The 19,555-nt window shown below is 41.5% G+C and overlaps 1 protein-coding gene across 3 annotated transcripts in view; it reads right to left on the minus strand.

Annotated features, from left to right (window-relative positions):
* Positions 1 to 2,464: 2,464 nt before the first annotated feature.
* The window catches only part of cdk5rap1 (CDK5 regulatory subunit associated protein 1), a 29,710-nt gene continuing 12,619 nt past the window's right edge, over positions 2,465 to 19,555 (minus strand). For 2 of the 3 annotated variants that reach the window (XM_086005267.1, XM_086005269.1), the window contains exons 8-13: positions 19,033 to 19,130; positions 18,423 to 18,478; positions 15,532 to 15,662; positions 14,199 to 14,348; positions 7,110 to 7,250; positions 2,465 to 2,939 (exon numbers count right to left, since the gene is read on the minus strand). In XM_086005267.1, coding sequence (XP_085861393.1) covers positions 2,826 to 2,939; positions 7,110 to 7,250; positions 14,199 to 14,348; positions 15,532 to 15,662; positions 18,423 to 18,478; positions 19,033 to 19,130 — 690 coding nt within the window. In that variant the 3' untranslated portion in view covers positions 2,465 to 2,825. Of the gene's footprint in view, positions 2,940 to 7,109; positions 7,251 to 11,091; positions 11,231 to 14,198; positions 14,349 to 15,531; positions 15,663 to 18,422; positions 18,479 to 19,032; positions 19,131 to 19,555 lie in introns of those variants that run through there. The other variant, XM_086005268.1, reaches the window with a different exon arrangement.

Below are 19,555 nucleotides of genomic sequence, written 5' to 3' on the forward strand. Positions count from 1 at the left end.
TTATTATCTGAACGGCAATAGATTGGGAAAAGGGGAAGTGCAATGAGACCTGGGTGTCCTTGTGCACCAGTCACTGAAGGTAAGCATACAGGTGCAGCAGGCGGTTAAGAAGGCAAATGGTATGTTGGCCTTCATAGCGAGAGGATTCGAGTACAGGAGCAAGGATGTCTTGCTGCAGTTGTACAGAGCCTTGGTGAGACCACACCTTGAGTATTGTGTGCAGTTTTGGTCGCCTTATCTGAGGAAGGATGTTCTTGCCATGGAGGGAGTGCAGCGAAGATTCACCAGACTGATACCTGGGATGGCAGTAATGATGTATGAAGAGAGATTGGGTCGATTGGGCTTATATTCGCTAGAGTTTAGAAGAATGAAAGGGGATTTCATTGAAACTTATAAAATTCTAACAGGACTAGACTAGATGCAGGAAGGATGTTCCTGATGGCGGGGGAGTCCAGAATCAGGGGTCACAGTCTAAGGATAAGGGGTAAGCCATTTAGGACTGAGATGAGGAGGATTTTCTTCACCCAGAGAGTGATGAACCTGTGGAATTCTCTACCACACAAGGCAGTTGAGGCCAATTCACTAAATATATTCAAGAAGGAGTTAGATATATTTCTTAAGGCTAAAGGGATCAAGGGATATGGGGAGAAAGCAGGGACAGGGTACTGAATTTGGATGATCAGCCATGATCTAATTAAATGGCGGAACAGGCTCGAGGGGCCGAATGGCCTACTCCTGCCCCTATCTTCTATGTTTCTATATTCCCACCTACCCCCAATAACCTTTCACCCCCTTGCTTATCAAGAATCTATCTACCTCTGCCTTAAAAATATTCAAAGACTCTGCTTCCTCTGCCCTTTGAGGAAGAGTTCCAATGACTCAGGACCCTCTGTGAGAAAAAATTTCTCATCTGTTTTAAATGGGCGACCCCTTATTTTTAAACAGTGACCCCTAGTTCTAGATTCTCCCACTCCTCTCCACATCCACCCTGTCAAGACCCCTCAGGATCTTATCTGTTTCAATCAAGTCACCTCTTATTCTTCTAAGCTTCAGCAGATACAAGCCTAGCCTGTCCAACCTTTCCTCATAAGACAACCTGCCCATTCCAGGTATTAGTCCAGGAAACCTTCTCTGAACTGCTTCTAATGCATTTACATCCTTTCTTAAATAAGGAGACCAATACTGTACACAGTACTTCAGATGTGGTCTCACCAATGCCCTGTAAAACTGAAGCATAACCTCCCTACTTTTGTATTCAATTCCCCTCGCAATAAACGATAACATTCTATTAGCTTGCTATGTTGTTGCACTGGTCCCGAGCTAGCAAGGCAAGGTGCTGAGTGGGTGCTTCAATAGCCGGCCGGGGGGGCGGTAACCGGGGCCGGGGATAATGTCGGGAGGGAAGCTGGAATCTGGTCGGGGTGGAAGGTGGGTGAAAGGGCTTGCGGAGCTGAAGAGGGCAGTGCCAAGCTTGTGTGGCTGCGCCTTTGTTGGATGGATTTAAGCAGCGAGATCATTTAGGATCGGAGGGAGGGTGGAGATGATGCAGCTGTGAAACAGATGGACAGAGGCTTCAGTATCAGCAAAGCTGGCAGACTAGAGAAGGAAAGATTAGAGCTTGTGAGGGAGGTGAGGGAGTTGGGGAAGTTTTTGCCCAGGGGTGCAAGATGAAAGTGGAAGGATTTGGAACAAAGAGGGTGATGTATACCAGAAGGGAGCTGAAGTGCTCAGAAAGAACCTAGTTGATGATAAAGATCTGAGAGATATTGAGGGCCCATGTGTAGATGAGATTGAAGAGGTGACCATGAGAATGGGTGGGTAAGTTCAGTAAAAAACTTGTATTTATAAAGTGCCTTTACAAACGCACTTCACAGCCAATGAAGTACATTGGAAGTGTAGTCACTGTTGTAATGTAGGGAAATGCAGCAGCCAACATTGTAGAGAGCAAGGACCACAAACCGCAAATGTGATAAATGACAAGATAATCTGCTTTTGTGATGTTGATTGAGAGATAAATGTTGGCCTAATCTTGTTTGAATAGTGCCATGGGATTTTTTGATGTGCACATGAACTTAGAGGCATGAGTGCTACCACTGAGCCAAGGCTGCGACTGGGAAAGTGAAGGGTGAGCTGGAGGGAGGCAATGAGGGCAAGAGGTCTGAGACTATAATGCAAATGAAGCACTCACAATTCTTTAGAAATATTAAAATTATCAACTGGATTAAAGCAACATTCAAAGCTAGTGCTTATTGGTAGCTTCTCCATTACAGATGGATTTAACAATGATAAAAGACTATTGAGATTTAATTGAGACTAAATAAAATGCAATGACTAATCAAGTGAAAACAGATCTCAATAATTGCAATTAATCAAATAATTTGAACTTCAACATTTCAATTTCTTCTTAATTGTGACGAGCTTGATTGCAAAATGCCTTACCCTAAATGAAAGAAATCAACATGCATACATTTTGAAGTCTCTCTTTATCACAAAATACATATGCATTACTTTTACAATCATCTCTCACCACCAGAATAATTTGTCACATTTATTTTGTGCCGATATTTTCATATTGTAATACCAAGTATCTGAAGCCTTTAATCACATCTCAGATTTTAATTGTAAGTAAACTGATCATCAGGATCTGAACTCAGATAGCACACACACACTGGTTGTGACCCCCAAATGACGTGTACTTCCTCAGTGGTGAAAGAATGCATCAAGTTCCACTTTACAATCCTCAGTATTACCCCAAGTACTGAAGTACAAACTTGATACTTCAGCACATAAAATACTTTTCTTTCAACTTCTGTCCTGGATAAATGTTACTGTCCACTACTGACAGTTCGCAATTGTTTAGATATCATCTTTGCTGAATTGTTCAATGTTGTGTGGCAGATGGGGGTACCCTTTAAACTTTGAGAACTGGCAGATGTTATCTGAAAATAAAGGCACAACAATTGAATTAAATATTATCCATAAAATGTAGTTTATTTTATTGAAACCACAAATAATAATTGCATGCTATTTACAATAGTTCATATATCTGCAATTCCCACATTTTTTTTGGGGTGGGGTGGTGGGGAGCAGAGAAAACAATACATCAGCAACTAAGTGAATCTGAGCAGCTCTCATGTATCTCCCAGTGGGCTAGTCAAGCACAGTACTGAGAGAACCTTGCAGCAGGTTGGGTCAAAGGCTCACAGTCAGGAGTCATTTAAAAAAAAAATGGCTATATAACTGACCTCAGCACCATTAGGCTAAGGACTGCATAAATAAAAGCCAGCCAGGGCTTCTCACTTACACTGATCTCTGCTGAAAATCGTGTTTGTACTGAACCCCTTTAATGAGGTATTCGCCCCTATCACAGTACTGAAACAGCTCTTATCAAAGTTACAAATGACATCTTATTAAAGTCACAAATGACATTCTATGTGACTGTGGTAAACTGTCCCTTCTCATCCTTCTCTACCTGTCTGCAGTCTTTGACACGGCTGACCACACCATCCTCCTCCAATGCCACTCCACCATCGTCCAGCTGGGCGTGACTGCTCCCACCGGGTTCCATTCTTATCTATACAGTCATAGCCAGAGAATCACCAGCAATGGCTTCTCTTCCCGCTACTGCACCATTACCACTGGAGCCCCCCAAGGATCTGTCCTTGCTCCCATTATTTCTCATCATTGGAATACACAACATCAGGCTCCACAGGTACGCCGATGACAAACAGCTCTACCTCACCACCACCTCTCTCGACCCCTCCACTGTTTCCAAATTGACAGACTTTGTCCGACATCCAGTACTAGATGAGCAGAAACTCTCTCCAATTAAACATTGGGTAGACCAAAGCAATTGTCTTTGGTCCTTGCAGTGGTCCCTGCAACAAACTCCATTCCCTAACCACCGACTCCCATCCCACTCCCTGGTCACTGAGGCTGAATCAGAAAGTTCGCAACCATGGTGTCCTATTTGACACCGAGATGAGCTTCCAACCACATATCCGCTCCATCACCAAGTCTGCCTACTTCCACCTCTGTAACATTGGCCGTCTCCACCTCTGCCCCAGCTAATCTGCTGCTGAAACCCTTGTTACACTGTCATGGTAAACTTGACTGAATCTCCATTTGACTGAATCTAAAAGTGACCAAATTTTACCATCATGCTTCGCGAGGACAAAGACTGGTTGCTGTGAGAACTTTGCAAAATAAACTGTTTGACTTGTAAGCTGTAAAAGCTGCCAATTGTCTTTCAAGATATGGAAAGCAAGCTTATTGAAGTTTTGTGGGAACAGACTATTGACTGTGAAATCAGTGAAATAACAGAAACATCTTCAGACTATGGAATGTACTTAGCCTTGAAGGCCCACAGTTGCCTAACAGACTAGTGATAAGAGGATCTGGGAAACAACTGCCGGCCATTATGCCGTATAGTTAGGGACACGTACACAGTGGGTGGATTGCCAAATTTTGGGGTATAAAAGGCACTGTTTCAAAACATTCGGCGCCACAGTGGGGCGATAGTCGATGGTGACCTGGTCAGTTGCCAGTTAAAGTTAGTCATATGTTTAATCATCATTGAACTGACCTCTCATCTGGTGAATAGTAACATATGTGGTTTTGCTTATAATCACCTGAGCTTAAAGTCAATGATTTTAGATGCTTGCTTGTGATAAGTACATGAATTGAGTACAGTTTGTATTCTGGTAATTACTTGTAACCTCTTGTTGATTTTTAAGTAAAAGAAATTTCACAGATTCATTGGGTTTTGTGTTGTCTGTTCCACGGGTCTGAACTCTATAAACTACCAGAAGATCTTACACCCTCATCCATACTTCTGTTACCTGCAGACTCGACTGTTTTACTACACTCCAGGCCGGCCTCCCATCTTCCACCCTCCATAAACTTCAGCTCATCTAAAACTCTGCTGCTCGTATCCTGACTCGCACCAAGTCCCGTTCACCCATCACCCCTGTGCTCATTGACCTACATTGGCTCCCGGTCCAGCAATGCTTCGGTTTTAAAATTCTCATCCTTGTTTTCAAATTCATCCATGGCCTCGCCTCTTCCCATCTCTGTAACCTCCTCCAGCCCTACAACCCTCCGAGATGTCTGCAATCCTTCAATTCTGGCTTATTGCACATTTTAATCGTTCCATCATTGGCAGCCGTGCTTTCAGCTGCCTGGGCCCTCGGCTATGGAATTTCCTTCCTAAGCCTCTCCGCTTCTCTCTCCTCCTTAAAACCTACCTCTTTACCCTGTCCTAATATGTTGCTTGGTGTCAAATTGTGTTTAGTAATGCTCTTGTGACATTGGGACATTTTACTACATTAAAGGCACTATATAAATACAAGTTGTTGTTACATACAATTACATAGAATATGCAGCACAGAAATAGGCCATTCAGACCAACCAGTCCATGCCAGTATTTATGCTCCACACGAGCCTCCTCCCACTCTACTTCATCTAACCTTATTAGCATATCCTCCTAGTCCTTTCTCCCTAGCTTCCCCTTAAATGCACCTATACTAGTCATCTCCATGTGGTAGCAAGTTCTACATTCTAACCAATCCCTAAATAAAAAGATTTCTCTTGAATTCTTTATTGGATTTATTAGTGACTATCTTATATTGATGGCCTCTAGTTTTGCTCTTCCCCACAAGTGGAAACACTCTGTATCTATCTATCAAAATCTTTCATAATTTTAAAGACCTCTATTAGATCACCCCTCAAGCCTTCTCTTTTCAAGAGAAAAGAGACCCAGTTTTGTTCATCCTTTCCTGATGATGTCAGGTGAGAAGTTCAGGCTTAACTGTGACAGACCCCACATTCAAAACAATGTCATTGTCTGGCTTCATTAACAAATAATAGCGCCTTGAGAAAGTTATGGAAATGTGCAAATCACCCATGGAAATATATCTCAAATGAATCATTAGAGGAGGGAAGGAGAAAAAACTAGAGGGAAAATACTTTATAAAATGGAATGAAAATAGCTCAAAATAAATTTATTACAATATATAAATTACAATTTTCCAAGACTGATTTGCCTACAAGACCATGTGGGCCTCACTGTCTCATATTTAACACAAATCTCAAATATACTAAGTCAACCACAATATGCTTCAAACATACAGACACACCACTTCACGAAGTTACTTAGTTAGCTGTCCTTAAACTGCACCTTTGGCACTGATGCCACATCAGTATTATAAGCAGGCCAGTGCCCTACTCTGCCGATACTTGGCAGCAATGGCACAAGTAAGCACACCTGCAATAGGTGGGTTTGCTTCATTTTGCAATGCCAGCAACATAACTGCAAACAATGCAAATCCTGCTCTATAAACTTAGCTTTAAAAAAAAAAAACATTTTGTTAATAAAGTAAACTACCTTTTAATTCTGCAAGTGAAAAGAGTTGACTGTCTTGTCAGCTCTTCGGAATTGAAAAGTGGAGATGTGAATCAGTTAGTGGCCAATAGCAGTGCTCTGTGGCAGCATTTCAAAACTTGTATCACCACTCCACGACAAAATAAATAGGGCAACAGTAACTGTCCTCGCACACTGCTGCAGTAATGTTATCAGTACTACACTGGTAAATGCAGTATTAGCTGCATAAACTGTTGCTGCAGCCTCCTCGATGTAATACACAGGTAGGTTATGTCACATTCACTAAAATAAGATATTTAGGTCTCCATTAACAAAGTAAAGATTCTCTTTATAACATGGTCATTATTTAAAAGGTTTCTTAGCAAGCCTCAAGAGAGTTGGCCAACAGTATGCCTGCAGTATTAATAGAATACAGTGCGCAATAGAGACGTACACAAGCTGCTTCCCTTTAGGACTTAAAAAAAATTCAGACTCATAAAAACCATTACATGAGAACATAAGAAATAGGAGCAGGAATAGGCCACTCAGCCCCTCGAGCCTGCTCCGCCATTCAATAAGATCATGGCTGATCTTGGGCTCAAAGCCACTTCCCAGCCCGCTCCCCATTATGTATTACATCTGTTTTGCTTGCACTGCATATTTAGAATTCTACAAAAGTGTGACTTAATTTCACAAACATGCATTACACATCAGGAGCATTCCTGCAAAGCCTCAGTTATTCACTTACTTGCACTGATATATAGTCTCCGGGTCTGATAGGAGCAAGCATTCCAGATGACCAGTCACATGGTATCTCCACACCGGGAAATATTACTTTAATGTTACCATCACTTCTTCCGCACATTTCCACCTTAGACCGCTTACTAGCCTGGGAACGTGTAACAAAATTAAACAATTAGTAATGGGTTTCTGTATAATTGGTTTTAAAACTATGACACAAAATCTAAGGACAGTTACAGGCAATGTTGTCTCTAAATTTTTTTAAATGTGGAACCTTTAAATTTGCTGCGCAAGCACGCACGCGCGGTAGCTTAGAGGGAACAGCTTGTGAGCAGCCTGCGCGGCACCGTCCCGATTGCCGTGCGGCCGAGCTCGCGCGCAGCTTGGAGGGAACATTGGTTACAGGCATAAAATGGCAGTCATACATTATAGGTTCAATTTTCAATAGCTAAGTTTTACATTTTTTACATCAAATTGACCTAGTCCCCATTCTCTTATTGCATATTCTATCAAAAGGAGGTATAAGAACATAAGTAGTAGGAGCAGGAGTAGGCCATACGGCCCCTCGGGCCTGCTCCACCATTCAATAAGATTATGGCTGATCCGAATCTAGACTCACGTCCACTTCCCTGCCCTCTCCCCATAACCCCTAATTCCCTTATCAGCTAGGAAACTGTCTATCTCCGTTTTAAATTTATTTAATGTCGCAGCTTCCACAACTCTGAGGTAGCAAATTCCATAGATTTACTACCCTCTGAGTGAAGAAGTTTCTCATCTCAGTTTTGAAAGGGCAGCCCCTTATTCTAAGATTATGCCCCCTAGTTCTAGTCTCACCCATCAGTGGAAACATCCTCACCGCATCCACCCGATCAAGCCCCCTCACAATCTTATATGTTTCGATAAGATCGCCTCTCATTCTTCTGAATTCCAATGAGTAGCGGCCCAACCTACTCAACCTTTCCTCATAAGTCAACCCCCTCATCTCCGGAACCAACCGAGTGAACCTTCTCTGAACTGCCTCGAGAGCAAGTATATCTTTTCTTAAATATGGAAACCAAAACTGTACGCAGTATTCCAGGTGTGGCCTCACCAGTACCCTGTATAACTGCAGCAAGACTTCCCTGCTTTTATACTCCATCCCCCTTGCAATAAAAGCCAAGATTCCATTGGCCTTCCTGATCACCTGCTGTACCTGCATACTAACCTTCTGTGTTTCATGCACCAGGACCCCCAGATCCCTTTGTACTGTAACACTTTGCAGTTTCTCTCCATTTAGATAATAACTTGCTCTTTGATTTTTTCTGCCAAAGTGCATAACCTCACACTTTCCAACATTATATTCCATCTGCCAAATTTTTGCCCACTCACTTAGCCTGTCTATGTCCTTTTGCAGGTTTTTTATGTCCTCCTCACTCACTGCTTTCCCTCCTATCTTTGTATCGTCGGCAAACTTGGATACGTTGCACTCGGTCCCTTCCTCCAAATCATTAATATAGATTGTAAAGAGTTGGGGTCCCAGCACTGACCCCTGCGGAACACCACTAGTTACTGATTGCCAACCCGAGAATGAACCATTTATCCCAACTCTGTTTTCTGTTAGATAGCCAATCTTCCACCCATGCCAGTATATTGCCCCCAATTCTGTGATTTTTTATCTTGTGCAGTAATCTTTTGTGTGGCACCTTGTCAAATGCCTTTTGGAAGTCCAAATACACCACATCCACTGGTTCCCCTTTATCCACCCTGTTTGTTATGTCCTCAAAGAATTCGAGCAAATTTGTCAAACATGACTTCCCCTTCGTAAAACCATGCTGACTCTGTCCTATTAAATTATGCTTATCCAAATGTCCTGTTACTGCTTCCTTAATAATGGACTCCAACATTTTACCAACCACAGATGTTAGGCTAACTGGTCTATAGTTTCCAACCTTTTGTCTGCCTCCCTTTTTAAATAAGGGCGTTACATTAGCAGTTTTCCAATCTGCTGGTACTGGGAAAACATCCCACACTACTAACTGCTGGGATAAAAAGAAAGAAAATCAGAATAGTCTTAGGGCAAACATTCAAAATAAAACTATCAACTCAACTGTTGTAAGGATTAAGGAATATCTTAAAGTACTTTACAGTCTACCCTGTAAATATCTGTTATTAATAGGGAAAGAAAAGCTTAAGGGAAAGTACTTTTTGTTCCTTCTTCCCTTTCATAGAAAAACTTACTATAAATTTATGTGACCTTTTATTTTTGAACACGTCAGCTTTCCTGCCAACTTAGGAGACCTTTGGACAGAACCTCTCTTAATGCCAATTAAGGGTAATACCCCGAAAGTCCTGGTGCAGCTTCGCTACAAATAGCAGCAACTTCAAACTGATGTGCAAGCCCATGGAAGTTCTTGGAAAATCATGCAGTCAGCTGGGGTGGGGGTGCAGTTTGCTGAAATACCACTGTGCTCTACACTACAAATACTATTGGAAAATAGGCTTCATCTGCTGAAAAACAGCACTGTTTAAACTATTGCAAAATAAAGCTCAAAAAATCTTAAATGGCATTTAACCAGTGAAGAATCTTTACATGCATTGTACAATCAGAACTAAATCAACAACTTTAAAAAACATTTAACCAATAATTTTAGCAGATCTCACAATGGCATTGTGATACTTTGTTGGGGATAAGCAATTTTATATCGACACGAGCATTATGTCATGCAACATACAATGTATAACAACATATTTCCTGTGATATTGGGTCATACACAAAAAAAAATCACTTCCTGTAACTGTTTCTCTGCTTCTTTCCCTCTCACCAATTCTTTTGGCATCACTTTCTGTCTAAAAAGGACAGGTTTAAACACTGGGAGCACCCAGCCAGGAAGCTGTTCCATAAGAGGAGTGGGGTGAGGATTGGATATGGAAGTGCTGAATGAAGGGTAGCCATCTGTAAGTACTCATGATGAATGGGGCCTCAGCGGGTTAGGAGCACTCAGTGGCATTGGGTGCACTAGAGGGGAGAGAGTCTGGCACCACTCAACAGGTGGATCTGTCAGTACTGGGAAAAACAGAGTGCTTTTTTAAAAAAAGGAGCAGTCAGGCATGTCCTAGGATCAGGGAACAATCGGGGGAGATGGAGGAATACTGGATGGTTCCTGAGGTTTGATAGCATAGATGGGGTGAGGGTGTCTCGAGTTTGAGAGAACGGTGGAGGTCTTGCACTGGGGCGGTGGTCTTGGGAAGATAGTTTTTGTTAGCAATGGTGGTGGTAGTGATTATTCCTGGGGTTTGCAAAAAAACTGAACCTGGGATGGGGAGGAAAAGAGATGAAAAATGCTCCTGGGGAGGAAGATAGCCCTGGGTTTGACAGCTTTGGGGGAGGGGGAGGGGGAGGGGATACAAGGGTTGGCACCACTGATTTGGGGACAGGGAGGAAAGCACCACCAGGTCAGAGAAAGTTAGTGTTGCCACATCAGGGCCAACAAAAGATGCTGCAGGGAGAAAGCAGAAAGCCATCACTACCAGATAGACAAGAAAGGCAGCCATAACCACAACATGAAAGTAGAATACAGCAGCAGCCATAACATGAAAGATAAAAACAGCTACCGGAGGAGCAGAAAAAAGGGGCCATCACCATATTAAGTGCTGAGAAAGCATCAGAGGCTCATAAAGTGCATTAAAAAAGAAAAAGGACAGAGGTAGTGACCAGATGGAAGAACAACTGCACAACCGAAAATATGTTGAACGTGATTGCGACAGCATAAGTCCAACTAAAACTCCAACCACTGCTCCAAATTGAGCTTCAGGATAAAATGTTTCCTCATGGAGCAACTCCATGAATAAGAATAACAGTTTTATTTAGAGTTACTGAATTAAACAAAAAAATTAAAGTGAGTTTATGTTAAACATAACTTTTACCTGTAAATATTATACTGGAAGATGATTTGCAATGTCGGCTAAAACCACATTTTTTGGATTAATTTGATTGGTTTTCTGCTTCTTACTTTTATCAGTAGGTTCTCCTGACTGGCAATTTAGGGTAGATTGTTTTCACACATCCTTAGTAATTCCTCACTGGTAGTTTTCTAGTCGCTTTCCTTACTTTTGATTCATACGCACCCTACTCTTCAGTTCTGATTTTTCCTGTTTTATGAATATCAAATTTAAACCAGTGAAAAAATGATAAACAAAAAGTGCACACAACTGTATTGATTACATTACTAGCAGATCTCCTGTGGCAATTTGTGCAGTGTGATGGAGGATATCTTGCTTTATAAGGGCATTATGGTACGTAATGCACAACGTACTATCAGGGGTGCTGATTTAGTGACTAAATACATCAGACTGCATTCATATTACATGGTATTCTGGAGATTTTGCCAGTGTTTTGGGAACAAATTGAGTGTTTTACATTTTTCTATGAAAATTATAAATCACTCTTTTTATTATTATATGTCCCTTTACCCATGACCTCACTTTTTGTCTTACTTTTTTAGGCTGTCCAAGATTCGAAAGAGGACATGGAAATGAAAGAGAAAGTAGGGGATTAGGCACGTACACTGGAAGAGAATGAGGAAGCAGGGACAGCAGCAAGTATGGAGTGGCAGACTTAGTTGTTATGCTGTTCCAAAAGGGGGAAGGGGAGGTGGATCATGAGAGAGAAAAAGAGGAAACGAGGACTACAGTGTGGGAATACAGGATGGGTGCATATCAGAAATGATAGAATTTGGAAAAGTAGTTTGTAAGAGAATTCCATACAGAGGCTGTGAAATATTATTTGATTGGTTCCTGGGAAATAATTAGGTGTTTTTTCCACTGCAGATGGATAGACACACACGTGGCAGACAGTGTGCCAACAGTGTACTGCTTTCACATTCTGTATTACATTAGTGTATCGCTTAGATATTGTTCATGGTAAGTCTGACGACACAGTTTAATAAGCAAAGGAGCATTATGTAATGTGATTAATTATTAATGCTGAAAATATTATTCTGCTGCTAAAGTGAAGCTGTATCCACTTTAAGGCCAAAAAAGTCTAATTGCTGTTAAACACGGGATGAGTTCATAAAAGGTCAAATATGGTGTTCTGGCTTCAATACTTCTTGCATCTGGAGTGTTTCTCTGTATATTCAAAATGACTACCTTGGTTTCTTCTTACTTTGTTTGAGTACGACACGGTGCGACAGACAGGAAATGCACACTAGACGCATAATTTTTATTATGGATATGAAATTGAAAAGGAGCTGTAGGGGGTTTTGGTTTGGGGTTTGTGTCTGGCCAGTCAGTCATGTCTGAGCTGCTCCAGCCCTGTGTGGTTCGAATCGCTTCCCCCTTTTAGTTCTGAGCGCCGGACTTATTTACGAGTAGCGGTATAAACAAACGAGACCAGTGGTTCGGTGCAAAGAAAACCAATGTTTATTAAAATAGAGAAACAATTACTATACAGAGAAAATCACTATGGATGCAACACAATTACACTTAGCGGGGGAGGAGAAACGGACACATCGAGGGAAAATGACTAAAATGACAATTTTAGCAAACCCCTTAACTCCCACCCTTTACACCTATCTAGGTTATCTTGTGATGGGCCAGAAAATTGATGCTCACCAGTCTAGGATGTTGAAACGCCTGCTCCGTGCCCCGTTGCCTGCCGATGTCTTTATGGTTTTCACCGCCCCAAAGCAGAGATACCCCAGTGATTTAAATGTAACTGCGGGTATCCTGCTTCCCTGGACGGGCTGTTCGTCGATGATCCTCTTGATGGTAAGGCAGGGCACCGGAGTCGAGGCGGGAGAGAGAGAGAGATGGCTTCCCGAGGGACTAGTTATACCCCTCCTGGTAGCCCTTATCTCCCGCCAGATCAGCTTATTTCTTTGTCTGACCTGGACGTGTTGAAGCTTATACAAAGGAAACCGATCTGGGCCCATCGACCTGGATGGCCGGTTAATCGGTTTTAAACGTCTCATAAGTGTTCCTCTTTGTCCAACTGGTTTGGTGATGGGGCCATTCCAGTTTGAATCGTTTGCCAACAGTGCTGATGTCCTCTAACGAAGATCTGAATGCAGCTATTACATATTGATTGTCTGTGCAAACGACCTTGATGGGTTTTAATCAGAGGCCCGAATGCCACAGGGTTTGCTCCTCATGCATAAATGCAGAAGGTCTGCCTGCATTCGAATTTCTGGAAAGTTCCTTCTCACAGTCAGCCCAAACTGAAGCTTACAGGCCTTGGCCATGAGTTTGACCTCAGCCATCTTGTTGAGCCCTGGAGCCCTGGATTTTAAACTCAGTCCAGCCAGGGTTTCTTCAATAAGCCAAAAGTAAATCTTCGGGGGAGCCATGAAATTTGCGAATCCTTTCAGAACTCATCATTAGGATTGCAACTATCCATGTGACAAAACCCAACATAATCAACTAGTACTGGCCAAACTTTATAACTGACCTTGATCTCTTTACTGATCTTCTGACAGCAATACACATAGGAAAATTATTATAATTAATATGTGTTCTTTCTACCGCATAAAGGTGGACTTCTGGATAACCAACATTTCCCTGGTCTAGGTTTTTGGCATAACTCAGAAAAGTTAACATATCACGGTCATTTGATATCATATCACCCTTTGGATCCTTTAGACGTCCTACTCTTAGGATGATCCCCTGGTTATTACAAATGCATTTATAAAAGCCTTTCACATTGTGCTTTATATTCACTGCAATCAGATTTTCATTTTCTGTTTCAGCTCCTTAACCATAGTTCTTAATCATCTGATTGACCTGCAGATTTTTGCTTGTTATTTTTGCCCCATCCCCAGTTAGTTCACTTGTTGCTTGGCTACACTTCTTTCCCAACTGAGACATTTTTTCCAATATTGTGCACAGGGATGTAAAGGATCGTGAGGAATTTTCAAAGTCAGAGAACAGATCGTCATTTTTGTAAGCTCTATGATGCTGTTAATTCGCATATAAACATGAACTTTTGTTTTAAAAAATGTAAAAAAAACTTTCAGCTCTGATCTGGATCATGTTACTATTTCAATATTTCTTGCTGATTAAATTTATTCCAAGAAATAAGGCTCACATTTCAAATATCTTTAAGATTCCTTCTACTTACCCCTTCCACTAGCACAACTTGCTCAGTCCCAATAAGTTCAGAGTTGAGTTTAGCTGCCTCCTCTCGGAACACAGTGATGAGTTCTTCCAAACGACGCTGCTTCACAATTGCAGGAACGCTGTCCTGCAGTCTATGATAGGAGTGTGTCTTCTAGAAAAGACAAATACTACAATGTGACTTTTTAACCAGGCAATGCACTTTATTTTAGGCTTCTGTGGCTAACCACTAACAGCAGAGAGGGTCCACGGTAAATTGAGGGGTTTAAGATGAAAAAGAAAGACTTGCATTTATATAGCACCTTTTACGACCACCGGACGTCTCAAAGCATTTTACAGCCAATGAAGTACTTTTTGAAGTGGAGTCACTGTTGTAATGTGGGAAACGTAGCAATCAATTTGCGCACAGCAAGGTCCCACAAACAGCAATATGATAATGACCAGATAATCTGTTTTAGTGATGTTGATTGAGGGATAAATACTGGCCAGGACACCGGGGATAAGTCCCCTGCTCTTCTTCAAAATAGTGCCATGGGATCTTTTACATCCACCTGAGTGAGCAGACGGGACCTCGGTTTAACATCTCATCTGAAAGACAGCACCTCCGACAGTGCAGCACTCCCTCAGCACTGCACTGGAGTGTCAGCCAAGCTTGATGCGCTCAAGTCCCTGGAGTGGGACTTGAGCCAACAACCTTCTGACTCAGAGGCGAGTGTGCTACCCACTGAGCCACAGCTGACACTGAAGGTAAAGAATACAGTGAATGACACATCACATCAGCTACTTCCCGCAGGATAACCTTTCCTTTTTGTTGCAAATTTGACAGGCAACAATATGAAGGAATGGAAAATGATCTACCGTTGTGAAGAGTAAAATTAACTGCAATTTAATGTTTCCTGTAATTTGGCTTTACAATCAGCCTGAATTGTAAAATCAGAAAAGTGACTACTCATGACATTTTAATTTTCCCATGCTATGACTTTCTAAATTACATAGTTTAATCAGTAAATGCCAAGTTATGGGGGCATGTTGTGCTGAGGAATGGAATGAGGTAAAAGAACGAGCAAGCTTAGGCATTTTAGGAAGAAGTCTGTTTTTGTAAGCTGGTTTTAAAATAGGATACAGCTAGTGAAGGATCCAAATAAAAGGGTCTAAATTATGCATCCCAAAGTCACCTATATATTTTTGTGAATAGGCCAAGTTAAAATAGAGGTGAATAAACAGCTTACAAATGAAAAGAACAGTAGTAATGGGGTTATGGGATCACAAATACAATGCTCTGCCATCTCCATCTCTTCTAAATATATCATGAAGATCAAATACTCGGAGTAGCTCACCTTTCTCATGCTGTAGGCGAAAAGATATCCCACGTTGTATTGGACCTGTCTAAGAAGAGATATGGTCTGCAAGTGATCATCCTCAGTCTCCTCACAAAATCCAGCAATGAAGTCGCTACTTAAACTTACACCTGTTTTCATGAAATACATTTACAGAAAAATGTAAATGTAAATACAGTAAGCCAGCTATTATAAATTAAAAACAGCGAGCGGCCTCAGAATTTAAATTAGTAAGACAGGGGAGGGATCTACAAGAAATGAAACCAGCCTAAATATAAACAAAACAGGAAAGGAGAGCATAGGAAAGAATAAAGTAAGGGAGGACATTGATGGCCAGGGAATAGAGTTACAGAACAGGAGGTTAAAAAGATGGTTAAACATAAAGTGAGAGGAAATCCTATTAAAAAGGAGTTAAACTGTCTGCACAGCAATGCTTGACCAACTTCATTGAATTTTTTGAAAAGGTAACAGAGAGAGTAGACAAGGGTAATGCAGTAGATGTAATTTTTCTGGATTTTCAGAAGGCCTTCGATAAGGTACCACATAATAGACTAATGAATAAGGTCAGAGAATGTGGAGTCAGGGGACAAGTAGCAGAATGGATAGCTAGCTGGCTTCAAGACAGTAAGCGGAGAGTAGGGGTGTTTAGAGGTATTCAGAGTGGCAGAAGGTGGGTAGTAGTGTTCCACAAGGATCAGTGCTGGAACCTCTGTTGTTCACAATTTATATTAACGATTTAGACTTTGGAATCAAAAATACAATTTCTAAATTTGCATGACACCAAATTTGGGGGGGGAGGGGAGATAGTCAATACTGAGGAGGACTACAACAAATTACAGGAAGACATCAATAAACTTGCAGAATGGGCATATGATTGGCAAATAAATTTCAACATAGATAAATGTGAGGTATTACATTTTGGTAGGAAGAATAGGGAGGTCACATATTACTTGGAGGGTGTGTGTCTGGATGGGATAGAGGAGCAAAGGGATCTTGGAATACAAATACACAAATCCCTAAAAGTAGCGACACAGGTTAACAAGGCCATAAAAAAAGCAAGCCAAGCACTCGGGTTTACTTCTAGAGGGATAGAAATGAAAAGTAGGGAAATTATGCTAAACTTGCATCGAACCTTGGTTAGACCACACTTGGAGTACTGCGTACAATTCTAGTCGCCATATTATAAAAAGAATATAGAGGCACTGGAAAGGGTGCAGGGAAGATTTCCAATGATGATACCAGAAATGCGAGGGTCTATCCATCAGGAAAGGATGAACAGGCTGGGTCTCCTTTCTCTTGAAAAGAGAAGGCTGAGGGGTGACCTAATAGAGGTCTTTAAAATTATGCAAGGTTTTGATAGAGTGGATACAGAGAGTGTGTTTCCACTTGTGGGGAAGAGCAAAACTAGAGGCCATCAATATAAGATAGTCACCAAGAAATTAAATAGTGAATTCAGAAGAAACTTCTTTACCCAAAGAGTGGTGAGAATGTGGAACTCGCTACCACTGGGACTGTTTGAATGGAATAGTATCGATGCATTTAAGGGGCGGTTAGATAAGCATATGGGGGAGAAGGGAATAGAGGGTTATGCTGATAGAGTTAAATGAGGAAAGACGGGAGGAGGTTCAAGTGGAGCATAAACTCAGGCATGGACTGGTTGGGCCGAATGGCCTGTTTCTGTGCTGTGTATCCTATGTAAAAGAATTTGAATAGTACTGCACCTGCAGGTGGCGCTAAAGTGTAACATTATATGAACAACTGGCTTCAATGGGGTCCGACCCAACACCCACCCCCGACAGACCTATTTTACAGCCCACCACCACTCAGCCAGCATTTGGCCCTAATCCTGTCCATCCCACTAATTCAAATCTCAGCCCTCAAGCTCCCCCTCACCACTGTGGAAGCGTTTGACCCTCAGAGCCTCCCGCAGTCAATTTATTGGATCTCAACCCCCTACTCCAAAACTTAACAAGAATTTAGCCACATTTGTCTGCATCGGAGAAAGATTTCAGCCCCTCTTCTTGGTGACGAATACATTTTCTAACCCCTGCCCCTCCCCGTCCCAGTGGCTGCATTTCCTGTTCTAACCCACCCATTGGCTGACAATTGCACCCCCCTCCTCCACCCTGCCCCAATCTCCCACTGGCTACAGCTGGCACTCACACAATACCAGTATCTCACTTAATTTCCCCTTTTACAGAAACTTCCTCCCCGCCCAACTGCATTTCTCAATGACAGAATTCCCCCCCCCCGCCAAATATATTTCTCCTCCTCCGATGGCTGGGTATTGCGTATCTCAATCCCCCTATCTCCATTGATCTGAAGCCAATAAATGTGACCATGCCAGCATTGCTCACATCCTGAGAGCAAAATCAAACAAATACAAAGGAGGTTATTCTCAATGGTTAGGCAATTAAGATATTAACAATTCTGACATTCTAGATAAAAAGTGACCATGGTCCCTTAGCCATCAGGGGCCTCATTTGCTTTTGACACCTGAGCTTAACAATTCATCGCATCTGATTGCAGTCTACAAATAATAAACAACGGTCTTTCCAGGGACCACAAATTCAACTACCACCTTTAAAACAAAACTACGGTATCCTAACTAACCAACAGATCATAAGAGCCTGCCTGTGACCATCAGACAAGTTCTATCTTAACCTTTTTAAAAAAAAAACACACATTACCCTGTAGATCTGCGGTCACATAAAAATTCAAGCAATTTTCCACTTTGAAGCACAATAGAACTTTGTTTCCATCACGCACACCTAAATCTCTCCGCTTTCAGCAAAGGGAAATTTAAAAAAATAGAATATTCAAACTTCTAAATTCAGTAATACAACGTATAGTAGTAAGGTAGTATTGGAAAATCCTGAAGGCGAAATTACCTGGGATGATCCTGCGTATGAGTTCAACAAGTTCCAAGTATGCTTCTCTAGTATACCTGTGATGAAAATTAGATAATTAAGGAACACAATCCACCAGCAAAACTAGCATTTATGTAGGAAAGGCACTTTATATGGATGAAAACATACCCAGAGTACAGGAAACTTTCGATTTACCGGCACCTAAATAACCGGAAATCTTGGTTAACCGGCAAAATTCAGGAGTAGGTTTTACTTCATATTGTATTTGCCTTCCTCCATCTGTTGCTGTGCAAGGGTGTGGCTGCAGCTGTTGCTAAGCTACAGAGACGCTTGGAACTTGTGGCCATTGTTCTACACTTGTTGCTAAGCAACAGGGTTTGTTGCTTTATACGGAGCTGTCAGCTCTCCCTATCTTTTACTATAGCGTTCGGTTATCCGGAATTTTTGATGAACCGGCACGTCGGTCCCGGCCGTGCCGGATAAAAAAAAGTTTCCTGTAACAATGCTACCAATCCTATGGAGTATAAACACCGAATGGCCCGTTTCTGTGCTGTATATTCTATGTATTCTCCAAGTCAATAATATGAATTCTATATAACAATATACTTTATATTAGCAGAAAGTTGTTTACCCTCGTCTCATAGCTTTAAGGATAGCAGTGCTCCCACTCTGTGCTGGCAAATGGATCTGTTTGCAAATGTTGGCTCTCTCCTGGATAAGTTGTAAAACCTATGAAGGTGGAAATTAAAAAGGAAAAAAAATACCATTTATTAAATCAAAAAGATAGTGCACTCACCAATAAATACTGAACCAAAAAGAAAAAATTTCAACTGTTAGATCTGCAGTTAGATATAAATAGTGCATTCATACAATATACATTTGTATAATATTGCACAAATTTCATTTACTGAAATTTATTACTAGAAATAATAGCAAACAAGTTGCGAAGATTAGCAAAACTAAAATATAAAGAAAATGTGATCAGATTCTACCAGCTTACTAACAGCCTGCCCAACGCTGCAATAGTATTTTGTTGGGGTGGACCGTGTACAGTAGTAGATATTTCTGGATTTATCTGCTGGCAGTTTCCTACTGTATACGTCAATCTTAGAATTTTAAAATTATAATTTCTTCTTGGGCTTGTTCCCATTTGC

The sequence above is a fragment of the Somniosus microcephalus genome, chromosome 13 (genome assembly GCF_052327205.1).
Source record: "Somniosus microcephalus isolate GS21.2 chromosome 13, FLI_Smic_1.0, whole genome shotgun sequence".
Taxonomy (NCBI): Eukaryota; Metazoa; Chordata; class Chondrichthyes; order Squaliformes; family Somniosidae; genus Somniosus; species Somniosus microcephalus.